This window comes from Castor canadensis, chromosome X (assembly GCF_047511655.1).
Source record: "Castor canadensis chromosome X, mCasCan1.hap1v2, whole genome shotgun sequence".
NCBI classification, from domain to species: Eukaryota; Metazoa; Chordata; class Mammalia; order Rodentia; family Castoridae; genus Castor; species Castor canadensis.
In genome coordinates, this window is record NC_133405.1 from 47,498,312 (window position 1) to 47,511,241 (window position 12,930).

The 12,930-nt window shown below is 36.3% G+C and overlaps 1 protein-coding gene across 1 annotated transcript in view; it reads right to left on the bottom strand.

Annotated features, from left to right (window-relative positions):
- The window catches only part of Rnf128 (ring finger protein 128), an 86,686-nt gene extending 74,138 nt beyond the window's left edge, over nucleotides 1-12,548 (bottom strand). The window contains exon 1 of the mRNA XM_020167185.2: nucleotides 11,888-12,548. Within this exon, the coding sequence (XP_020022774.1) occupies nucleotides 11,888-12,293 (406 nt within the window). The 5' untranslated portion in view covers nucleotides 12,294-12,548. The remainder of the gene's footprint in view (nucleotides 1-11,887) is intronic.
- Nucleotides 12,549-12,930: the final 382 nt, after the last annotated feature.

The window sequence follows — 12,930 nt, forward strand, 5'->3', positions numbered from 1 at the left end:
CTACAGTCCTCCTCCTCTGCTGAATTGACTGCTTTGAGGTAAAGAACTCAATTTACATTTCCATTTAAAAACTAAAAATAAACACAAGTAAATGTACATCCCATTTAATTCAATTCTGGAATGCAGGGAATCTAGGCATGTAGTGATTGCAATTTTACATCCTAAGGCCTTGACTAAGTTTCTACCAGTTTTTGCTAAAATCCGAATCGTCTCTTTGCAGAGATAGGTAATTACCATTAGTCATAACAGACAGATTATTTTCCAGAATATTTGATTTATTAAAATGGCCCAAAGAATTTTGCCATGTGTTCATTCTTTATAATGATTTCCTATTTTTTATGCAGCATCCTCCAGATATCCAGCTAACACTCAAGTCAAGGACCAACTTGCACCTGGATTAAGGCTATAAAGCTGTTCCATTTGAAACCTTGGGACATATTAGTTTTGTATTCAGCTCATTCAGCACCTACTACCTTCTACCATACCCTCCCCTCCCTCTGTGCCAGCATTAACATCTCCTTCCTTCTTATGATCTACAATTGCAGTTCTAGGAGCAAACCCTTCTACTTTAAATCCTTTCATATTTTCATCGCTAACCCACTCATCGCTGACCTGCTCACAAACTTCAAGAGTGCCTGCTCTCTTGTGAGTAATTCTCTTACGTTTTACATACACTGACAGCTTTTTGCAGTGATAAGTCAAGTCCTGTACTTGTCTGAGACAACTTTATTCCAGACTTTCATTTGAAATCTTTACTCTCATGCCACCTGACTCCATGTTCATTTCCTCTTTAGTTACTACCTCAAATGGAAGCTTAATTTGGCTAATGTTCTGAAGTGCTCCAACTGTTTATTACTTTTCTTCTACTATTCTCCTCTAACCTCATGAATAAAACCTAGGCTTCTTGGAGACTCATTCTCTACCACTCTCCCACAATAATTGAAGGCATTGTCATTTGAATTATAGCCATCTCTCCCCCTCCTCCCCCCGCAATATGGCCATCTCAAGCCCTTCTCTAAGGCCAATGCTCTGGCATCAATGTCATTCAACTTCAGAGGTTTTACCTCCATTCTACCTTAGTTACTCTAGTTCCATGGCCATACTCTGCATATTATCATCATCATGGTATGCTCATCCTCTGAAATCTTAACAGAAACACCTCACTTTCCCAATGTGTGAGCCATAATGCTCTCACTTTCACATACCTAGAACCGATCTTTGACTTCACTATTATCATCTTCTATAACTTGAGCATCCATGTTGATAACACTCCTAACACGCAGACCTCACAATCTTTTCAGCCCTAATAATCTTAACATTTCTTATAGGGCTTTCATATTCTGCCTCCTATAAGTTGTATAAATACTGGTTCCCCCTACTACATTTGCCTTCTTGAAGGCAATAATAATGTTTTGTACCATTTTTGTCAGGCCCCGCATAGTATATGCTCACTAGAGAGGTAGTAGTGTGTACTGACTAAAAGCATGGATTCCAGAATCAGAATATTAGGTTTCAAACTTCAGATTTAAATCTTACTAGTTCTATGACCATGGTGGAAGTTAGCCAACTTCTCTGTGCCCTAGGTCCCTTATATATGAAATGGAGATGCTAACACTAGTACTTCCTGTTGTTGACATTACTACACTTAGAAGAATGCTTGCCCCATGGACAATAGTCAATTGACTATTATCAATTACCTTCACAAAGAAGGAAAAAGAGATTTTCACAGGTGCAATATTGAGAAATTAAGAGCTCCAATTATTATGAGTGATGATGATGAGAAACAGTCATTTAAAATAGAAATGGAAAGCAAGTGCATTTTAAAGCAGGTTTTCATTTATCTATCTATAACTTGTTCTTTCCACTGAAATGTCAATGTATTGATTATTGCTATAGATTAGTTTATTTGACCACAGGGTGTCACTAGCATTGCATATGCAGTAATTAGATAGGTCATGCTGAGAATATGTACTATTAAATATTTGGATTAAATATGATATACATCTGGAACTCTAAAAATTTACCAGTTACTTTACTGTTAAACAAAGCAGGTCCTGGGCATAGGTGGACTAAATTGTGGTTTACATGATGTGATGAGGGACATTCTCAAATACCATTTCCTCCAATTCACTCTTTCACAGTCTGCCAAAGGTCCTGATATTTTACTAGTTATAAATCTATTTTTCCCTAGATGCATATTATTTCCAGGTGCCACAATTAAAACACCCCCAGGCTGCTTTATCAAAATAGCTCATGAATATCTTAATGATTTTCTAAATGGGTAGAAGATAGGCTTTATAAGTTTAGATGGAAATGGATCTAATGTAGTTACATGAAGTCCTTGCTGCCTAGGCAAAAAAAGCTTGAATGATGAAGGAAGGGTGGCTGGGGTGAGAGCACTTAGAAACCAAGGATTGCTGAAAAGAGAGGGAGAGAGCACTAAAAAGCATTGGCCTATTTCGTACAGTCTTGCCCAGGCTTTTGTTCTGTGTGTAGTCATACACACACACACACTCTCTCTCTCTCTCTGCTAATAATTGTCAGTAATTCTGGGGGGAATCAATGTCCTAGCATCAAATCATAATAAATGAAATATTGAAAGTTTAGGAGGAAGAGGACAAGAGTTAAGGAAAGAATGTGTTAATGAAGAAAAAGCATGTGTTTAGATACGTCCAAAACATTCCCAATTCCTTGCTTTTAAAATGAAGAAAAAATGTACTTGAAAGGGTTCACAGTGAATCTATTCCCTTTTCTTTTTTTCTGCAAAATCAGTGTCTAGAGGTATTATGCCTTTTTTTCTTTATAAATATATATATTTTATGCAGTTATATTTCTATGTACCTGTACCCAGGGGAGGTAGGTTGCATATGGGTATTTGTGGGAAAAGTATGAGAGAGGCACTAAAATCTTAACTGAAAGCAAGTTATACAAAGACTTATACTGTTTACAGGGATTTATGAATTCTAAGCATAGCTGAGTTATTTCCTAGACCTATACACAGCATGTTATATAATTGTTAGAACATTTCATAGTTCTGCTAGCTTTGAAAATAACTGTCATTTAAAATTTATCTTGTGGTTGTCAAATATTTTGCTTATAAAACCAGGGAGCCCAGTTTGGAGGCTTTTGCCTATGCTTTTTTATTTTCTATCTAGCTCTGAATTTCTTATTCTTTACTATTCACTATGGTACTTCATCTTGCTCTTAATAAACAATTTTCCTAATTTTTCATGATGCTTTTAAATTTTGTTTGCCTTACAACTCAACACTCAACTTGGAGTGATTTGTAAAAGCAATGAAAACTTTAAATTGTTATACCCAGGGCACCAATAAAATTATATTTGAAAAACAAGAAAAAGAATTGTCCCTTTTACCTCTTTTTTCTATATATCACTGTTTTCCCCCAAGTTGACAGTGAATTATTGGACCATATTCCACAATGGTGAACATATCTATATCTACACACATACATATATTTATATTCTACCTTACAAATAAAAGCAACAAGATTCAAAAGCCTTACTTAAGTCCTGAAACTTGATAAAGAATATTTCCCATAAACTTCTATCAAACAACATATTTAGTGAGACCACTTTTTATTAATTCCAGGAACAGGTTACAGATGCAAATTATTACTGGTATTGTAAGTAGAATAAAACCTTTGGACAGAATTAAGAGATATACTTATTATAAAACAAAGACGAAATTTTGTAGAGAAAATCATCAATTATATTGAAAATCTTAGGGAATTAGTGGGCAAGCTATTAAAATTAATAGGAATTCAGTAAAGTGGCCAAATATGAGATTAGTATTTAAAGTTTCTTTGTGTATCAGCAATAATTGTTCACGGAAGTATTATTTAGTACTTAAAAGAGCAGCACCGAAAATAATCCATTAATAGAGGAGTGATTAAGTAAATTATGTGTGTACTCTGCAGAACATTATGCAATAATTAACAGTCAATAATGAATTAGATTAAAATCTAAATTTACTGACATGGAGATAAGTAATTCCTATAGTGAGTGGCTAAAGCAAGATACAGAATAAATTCATTAATGTTAAAAACAAGACACTAAATAACTACATGCATTTTCTATAGGTATAATGTGAAAATGAATAGAAAAACTCTGAAAGGTTACATACTGAATGATTAATAACAGTTAATCATTGAAAGGGAATAGCATTGGTATTGGTAGTCAAGGGAGGGAACTTTATATCTTTAATATTCTTATGAGAAAATATTCATTTACTACTTGTACCAGTAAAAGTAAAAACAATTTCAAAATGGCATAGTTAATTTCACTTAACCTTGTCCGTCTTTTCATATGTACACTGCAATTCCTTTTCAGTTTCTTAAACGTTTGTTTATTCAACAGGCTAGTGGAGACCTTGAGAGTGCTCTGCACAAGGAATACAATGGCCAGTATGATGGTTATGGGCTCTATCTTCCTGGAATTTACAATCTCGTGGGAGAGGATAGGTAATAAGCAAATAACAAGTGATCACACATTAAAAGAGATTTAAACCTGAGCAGTAAGTTTGATGGAAAATAATGTGGGTATGGTTGAGGAAGACCTCTTAGAAGAAGAGACATTTACTTTTTATTTTTAGGGATCATTAATAATACAAGGGAGTTGTATTGTAACAATTTCAAAGACGTGTATGGTGTACTTTGAACAAGTTCACCCCCTCCATTATATTCCTTTAGACTCCTCTTTCCAGGATTTGGTGCGTTTCATAACGCTATCTTCATAAATACACATGTAATCTCTTCACCCGCAGTGTGCTCTCTTATCCCCCTCTCCATCCTACTGATATCCTCCATATCCCCCTCTTATATTCATGTCCCACTTTCATTATTATTATTATTGTTATCATTTTAATGAGCAAAAACATGATATTTGGCTTCTTGAGCTTGGCTTATTTCACTCAATATGATAATCTGCGGTTCCACCCATTTTCCTGCAAATGACAATTTTATTCTAGAAGGGACATTTAAACTGGGATTTGGAGTAATGGTGATGATAGGGAGGAAAGTAAGCAAAAAGTGTCTTATGCAGAGAAAACTTCCTGTGTTTGATAAATTATCAGGTCAGTGTGGTTGAAGTATTGTGAGGAAGAGGGAGGAATGGATTGCTAAATTGGAGAGGTAGGCAAAGGTAAGTAATGCAAATTCTTCCAAACACAGTATAGTTTAGACTTTATTTGAATAATAATGGAAAATCACGGGGCGGGGAGCTTCAAGAAGATAAGTGATGTGACTGACCCATATTTATACATAACTCTGGCTTCAGTAGAAAATATATGGGGTAGGTAGCAAGAGTAATGTAGAAGCAGGGAGCCCAGTCTGGAGGCTATTTGCAGTTGTCAGTATGAGAGATGGTAGTAGCCTGCACTAGACTGGTGGTAGTAAACATCCTGGAGGCAAAAAATAGGAAGGAGAAATGACTCAGGCAGAGGGTACAGCAAGTACAGAAGCTTGCACACATTTTTCTTAGTTAAGAAACAGAAAGAAACCCAGAGTTGCTGAGGTCAAAAATGTAGGGGAGAAGGACATATGACAAGACCTAACCAGTGCCTTGTAGGCTTGGGCACTAAGCCTAAATTTGGGGACAGGATCATTCTAGTTGCTCTATGGGAGGAAGACTCTGTAGAGGTGCAAGGTGGGAGGCTGTGATCTAGCTGAGAGATGATGTTGACTTGGGCTTGGATGGAAACAGCAGAGTTGGTGAAAGAAGATAGATGTAAGGACTACTTGGAGGAAGATTCACTGTGTCTTTATTTTTATTTGGACGTAGAAGTGTAAATGAGGGAGGTATCAAAGTATTTTATTCAGGCTCTAGGACTGGAAAGAGTTTGGTGGAGTTGAGAGACTGAAAGGAAGCCAGTGTGGATAGAGGTCAGTGAGTGGGGGAGGGGACAGTATGAAGATCTAAGGTCAGGGTGGTGGGCAGGAGTTGGGTGACTCAGTGGAAAGAAGGATGTGGAAAGAAGTTTCAATTTACCCTATCATGAGAAGCCACAGTGGGATTTTAAACAGCTGAGATTTATCTTTTCTAAAAAGACACTTTGGCTGCAGGATGGGCATAGGGCTTGGGAGGGGGACAAGAGGAGCAGGGAGATCAACTAGCAATGTGTTCTAGAGGCTTAAGACAGAGAGATGATGTCTTGAGGAGGTATGAAATTAGACAGATTTGAGGTTTGTTTGAGGTGGAATTGATCAGTTTGGTTGAATTAAGTTCTTTATGTACATATCTGAGTCCAAGTCTCAGTGGAGAGATTTTAGTATCTTCTCACTTCATTTATGTAGTATAGTTTTATTCCTCCTTTCATTTCCAGAAAAACATTTGCATAAAGCATGTGACTTTGCCACTCTGATTACACCCTTCATTTCCATGCATGTAGTTGGTCTGGAATTGGTAAGCACTGGGGATTCTGAAATGCTGCAAACCTCACCCTGTAATCTACTTCATTGGACACAGTCAAAAAGATAAAAAGGAAGAAATTTGCCAAATTTTATCCTTCCCAAATTATTGACTTTGCTGACAGAAACTATATTCAAATACAGGCATTTAGTAAGGCAATTTACCTACAAATAGCACATTTAAATTTCAAAAAACTGTTTGCTCAGCAAGCCAGTACTTAAATGTTTGGAATTTTCTGCTTGGACAGCTTAGAAGAGCTGGCTTTTCTGGCATATCTGGGATAGAACTGGAAGGCTGTCTCTGAAGCATTTGGAAAGTGTTGTTAAGCAGTTGTGTACTTACTCAAGGGCAAGGTAAGCATATCCTTCTATTTCCAACCCCATCAAAAAGCCAAGTCAAAATGTACATCTATTTGGGAAAGTTTGAACTAAAAATTTACCTCCAAGAATGAAGGAGGTTCTGTTCTATTCCTCCTCAGTGGGCTCTCCCCTCAGACTTAAGCTATCCCCTTCAGGAAAGGAGAACTGCTAGCTGGGAGGCCGTAAATACACTGCGCACAGGAATAAGGGCATTCTGTACTTAAATCATGGAGCCACAAGAAGAAAGGAATGCAAAAGCACCCCTCAGAATTTTTGGGAACCTTGAAGACAGCCTATAGAGAATGAAGGACAGGAATGTAGAACAGATCATGTTCAGGGAAGGGCACTAGTGGGAGGGGAGGGTAAATGAACAGGGTAATGGAGGGTGAATATGGTTGATGTATTTTCTACACATGTACAAATATGGAGCATTGAAACTTGTTGAAGCCATTTTAAGAAGGGAGAGGGAGAAAGAAAGAATAATGGAGGGATGAACCAAACTGGGGTACATTGTATGCATATATGGAAATGTCACAATGAAACCCCCTGTACAACTATTATATACTAATAAAAACATTAAATAAATATACAAAGATATCAGGGAAGAGAATGTATTTGCACACCAGTTAGGGAGTAGGCAAAGTGGATTATAACTGAGAAACAAGTGGCCCCTGATATCGAGGACCTGGCCTTGCACTTTCAGTTGGAACTTGGTGTATTCTTGTTGGACATAAACCATTTCATGGAATAGTAGCTAATGCTGCTTCTCTAATAAGAAGGTCATTCTGTGACCAGGATGGATCAAAACATAAGCAACTTACTGAAATCATGTCTGAACACAAACAAAATATGAACAGTTGGTCTACACCACAAAAAATGATCAAATATCCCCTCTCCTGGCTATGAATGACTATTGCTTCTTTACCAATTACAACTTTAGTTTACAGCTAGTCTTCATCACTTATAAAAATTAATTTAGAAACAATCACAGAATTTGCCCCCCTTCCTGACAGCATCCAATTCAGAACAAAGCCTACCTTTTAGGGGAGCTACCTTTTCTCAATTTACCCAGGAATTTCCTGATTTTAAAAATAGAAAGTTCCACATCCTGGAAAGTCCCTTAAGTTCAACGAAAGTTGATTGTTGGGCAACAGCCTACTCCCTTAAATCCTCCCCCAAATTACCTAAAGTGAGCCTAATCTTACTGATATGTTCCATGGCTTCCAATGGTGCCTATTTTCTTTGCTGCAACAAGTAATAAACTTTTTAAACAACTTTTTAGACCACAAGTCTGTGGCTAGTTGTCTTAGGCTAGAGGGCATTGACATTAGTAAGAAGTGAAGGGACACAACACTGTGGAAGGACTGGTCAGGCCTAGCATGGGAAAATGGGCTTGAAGGAATGAAGAAGCAGGGGGAGCCAGGGAAAAGTGGAAGGGTACACGGACCAGAAGTAGACTGCAGTTTCCTGACAAGGTAGTTTTTAGGGGTGATAAAACATGAGGTGATATAAGGTGAAGCCAGGTAAGAATGTGAGTTGTTACCCCTATCCTTTATGTTAAAACAAAATAAAACACTAATGAAAGACAGCAATGACAAACACTATTTTGGCTTTTGTTATAAAATAGTCTTCCCTTCTGACAAGGGATTAATAACCAGAATATACAGGGAGCTCATAAAACTAAATCCCCCAAAATCAATGACTCAATGAGTAAATGGGCAAATGACCTGAACAGAGCTTTTCCAAAGAAGTCCAAATGTCCAAAAAACACATGAAGAAATGTTCAACATCCCTGGCCATAAAGGAAATGCAAATCAAAACCACACTAAGATTCCACCTTACTCTTGTTAGAATGGCTATCATCAAGAACACAAACAACACTAAATATTGGCGAGGATGTGGGCGAAAAGGAACCCTCATACACTGCTGGTGGGAATGTAAATTAGTGCAACCACTATGGAAAACAGTATGGAGGCTCCTCAAAAACCTAAAAATAGAATTGCCATATGATCCAGCAATACCATTCCTAGGGATATACCCAAAGAAATGCAAGTCAGGTTTCAAAAAGAAACCTGTACTCCCATGTTTATTGCAGGATTATTCACAATAGCTAAGCTATGGAAACAGCCAAGATGCCCCACTACTGGTGAATGGATTAAGAAAATGTGGCATTCATATGGAATGGAATTTTACTCAGCCACAAAGAAGAATGGAATTTTGCCATTTGCAGGTAAATGGATGGAACTGGAGAACATCATTTTAAGTGAAGTTGGCAGGTTCAGAAAGCCAAAAGTCACATATTTACTTTCATATGTGGAATATAGACCTAATACAATTACAAACAATATTATGAAAAACAGGTCATGCTAAGGGGTCATGTTTTTCATATTATGAAAAACAGAGGAGGGTAAAAGAAGGAAGTTAAGATGGTGAGTATGGTTGATGTACTTTCTATAGAAAAATAAATACAGAGTTTTTAAACCTGTTGAAATCATCATAAGAAGGGGACTGAGACTGAAAGGAGAAAAATAGAGGAGATGAATGAATTCAGGTTATAATACATATACACATGGAAATGTCACAATGAAACTCCCGGTATCTTATACAAACAGAAATGTCTTTTTTCAAAAACAGAGAACAGGAAGGCAAAACAGGTCTTGTTTGGGAGGGTTGGTATCAGTGGGAGGGGAAGGATATAAGGAAAGGGTGAAGGAGAGTAAATATGGTGGAAATAATGCGTACTCATGTAAGAAAATGGAAAAATGAGACATACTGAAAGTATGCCAGGAACAGGGGGAGGTGGGATAAAGGAGAATTATGGGGGAGTTGAACTCAACTATGATGTATTATAAAAACATTGGTAAATGTCACAATGTATCCGAGTAAAACAAAAATTTAAAAAGATAAAAACAACAACAAAAAAATGAGTAAAGAATAAGAGGGCCTCACCTCAGTTCACCATTTAATTGGGGGCAGGTAGTTAATGTCCAGGAAAATAAAATTCAATATTATTGTTATAAAAATAGAGGCTGATCATATTATTTTCATGTCCACACTTGTTTAATTATATTTGTAACCTGTATCATAGAATAGTTTTTATATAATAGAAATTTCTAGAAGGAAGAAATGCAATGATATACTAGTTGACAGTTCTAATAATTGCAAAGCTAGTTATAATTTTCATTCTTTGAGGTTGAGATCATTCACTGTTCAAGCACACTATCAAGGGTTTTAATGTGTTGCCCATGCTGGCCTTGAGCTCATGATTTTCCTGCCCTCAGTCTTCTGAGTGCTGGGATTGCAGTATGAATCACCATCAGCTATCCTTTTCAATGTGCCTTATTTATTTATTTATTTATTATGGAATCTAACTATGTTTCCTCAAAATCACCATTCTCCTGCCTCAGCCTCCTCAGTATCTGGGATTGCAGGTGTGTATCATCATGCTTGGCTTAATGCACTGATTTCAAAACAGGGCAATGCTATAACTTAAAAAATGTTTTTGGTTATGTGTCTTTGATTATATTGGAGGTATATATTGAATATTAAGTCTAACTTCCTTCTTTAAAACTCTTTTCCTATCCATACATTCAAATGATGGTCCACATGCCTTTGGGAAGGATTTACTGTGAATGACCTTTGGGTAATATTTTAAATTCAGTACTGAAGTGTCTACACAGTACCAGGTGTTGGCTCCTGCTGTAGATTGCAACACAAGCTTTGAAAACAGGACTACTATTTAGTTTGTTACTGTCTGCTTTAAAACTAGCATGAGAGTGAATAAGGAGAACATGATTGTGCATGCTAAAGGGTCTCTAAGTTTAAATACAAAAGAAGTAGCTTGCTTAAAAAGCTTTAATTTTCAATTTTCAACAGAAGGCTGAATGGCTTTCTACAAATTAAAAGTCACTTGTAAAAATACATGAACATTCATGAAATGCTTGTAGCTTAAAAAATATAAAGGTGATGTCCAAGATATATTTAAAAAGATATCAAGTAGAGGTTTGATGCATTCACAATATTTTTATGCTGTTGAAAGGCCATTTTACCTGTTTTTAATACCCAGAGGAACAAGCAGCTTGCTTTTCAAACATTAGTAATAAACTGCTCTGTTCTAGGTATATAACCTGAAATGTTCTAAGCACTCTACTATTCTTAACACAAATTTGATTTTCTCATTTTTATAATTCTGAAGTCTCTTTCATTTACATTAATTTTATTACAGGGTGAATTTAGTAGTGATAACACCAGTTATCAAAATACTGTATTCATTTACCAACAACTTTTTCCTGGTTTGAAAATATTACCTCCCCCTCTTTGGATAATCTGGAGTAAAAAATACATACACGCATATTATAGAAAGCTTGGGTCGGAAGTCTGCTTCTTCACTGGCTTAAAAACTCATTAATTTGGAAGTGACAATTTTTACAAAATGAGATGTAATAAAACCATTAATTCCCAGAAGTAAATTTCTTTACAAAGTGAATAAATTAGATGATTCTGTGTACTTAAGAATAGATAAGAATTACAGTGTTACCCTATTTGTGACATGCCCATTTCAATGTCTAACAATCTTGGAGAGCAGTTTTTCATTAGTTCCTGAAGTACATTCAAATCTTACATGCATACAGTAGAATCAAATTGTTATTTCTATAACATTTTATATACTTCCAATAGGTAGTTACTTAATTTTCATAAGGAATCAGTTTTCCAGCTCCACATACTTGAATATATACCATCCTTTTGCAGGAGGAAATGAAATTGCAAGTCCCAATAATGATGAAATTAAAATACAATTTTTACCTCTAAGATAAAGGCACAGCTTATTCAAAAGCGGTTATACAATGCACCCTGAGAAAAACTAATAGAGCTAAGAAAATCTGAAAGTAAATAGGAATCTCTCCATGAATTGCTATTGTCCTTGGATAAATTAACTTAAAATATCAGATAATAATAAAGTAATTCCAAGTAGTGCCAGGCAAGAAAACCTCAAGTAAAATTGTTTTATAACTTCATTGTCAGATACTAAAGTAATTCTAGATGGAAATACTTATTAAGTTAAACAAAAATATTAATCCTCCTTGGGAATCAACAATTACTTACCAAAATTTGCCATCTGTATTGTTTGGTTGCCTTTCTCTGGAGCATTGTAGATCACAACAGCCTCAGCATTTCTTCGACCCGCTATTTGAATTTTTTCAGAAAATGTACAATTACCTCTTTCTATCAGTGCAATCCAGGGCTTCTTAGTATTAGTAAACTCAGTGTTGTAGTCACAAGCTTGGTAGTTATTATTCGTAGGGATGCTCACCACTCCCATGGCATTAGCCACTGGAGAGGCTAGTCCATAAACACCACATTCACATGTGTCTGTTACGGTGTAGTTGCTGCTTTCATTGTAGTAAGTCACAGTCACACAGGCTTTTATTGAAAAAGATGATATACTTTTAAGTAAAAAGGTAACAGTTGCAAGGAGCTGAAAAAAGCTGTACTTACTCCTCTGGTTCATTGCTCGTTCATTTAAGCATAAAACTTAAGATGTCTGCTGAAATTTCCAACTATCGGTCACCATTGTCCAACTCACGTCCCCGCTAAACAGAAGTTTGAAATTTCAGTTGCAGGCAGGTAACTGATCTCACCTCTAGCAACTTAAGCTCTGAATACATCAGCTCTTTTTCACTTTATTTATCAACATTCCTCCTTGCCTATCCCTCCTCCAACTGTACACACAGATATAGTCTACTTCACTAGACTATGTTAGTAATAAATAACACTATCCACTTTATTCTACATGTCAACTTAGCAGGATTGGATGACTTCCTGCAGTGAATTTTTTTCTTACTGTTTCAGCTAATGTACTTTCATAAACACGGAGTGGATTGGAATGAGGAACTGGACTCTTGGGAATCCCACGTGACAAGACTGAAAGTCACCTCTCAGAATATCTAAAACACTAAACTGGTTTTCCAAGCCCTGCTAAAATGTGCTATCAACCCGTTCAGCTGGGAGTAAGTTAAAATCCACAATTTTAATTGGTATGGCATTAGCAGAAAGGATTTTTATCATCTTTTCGTCTCTAATTTCTTTGTGATTTTTTTTTCTTAACAGGCTCCCCAAGGAATATCCTTTGTTACCTTGTTTACTCA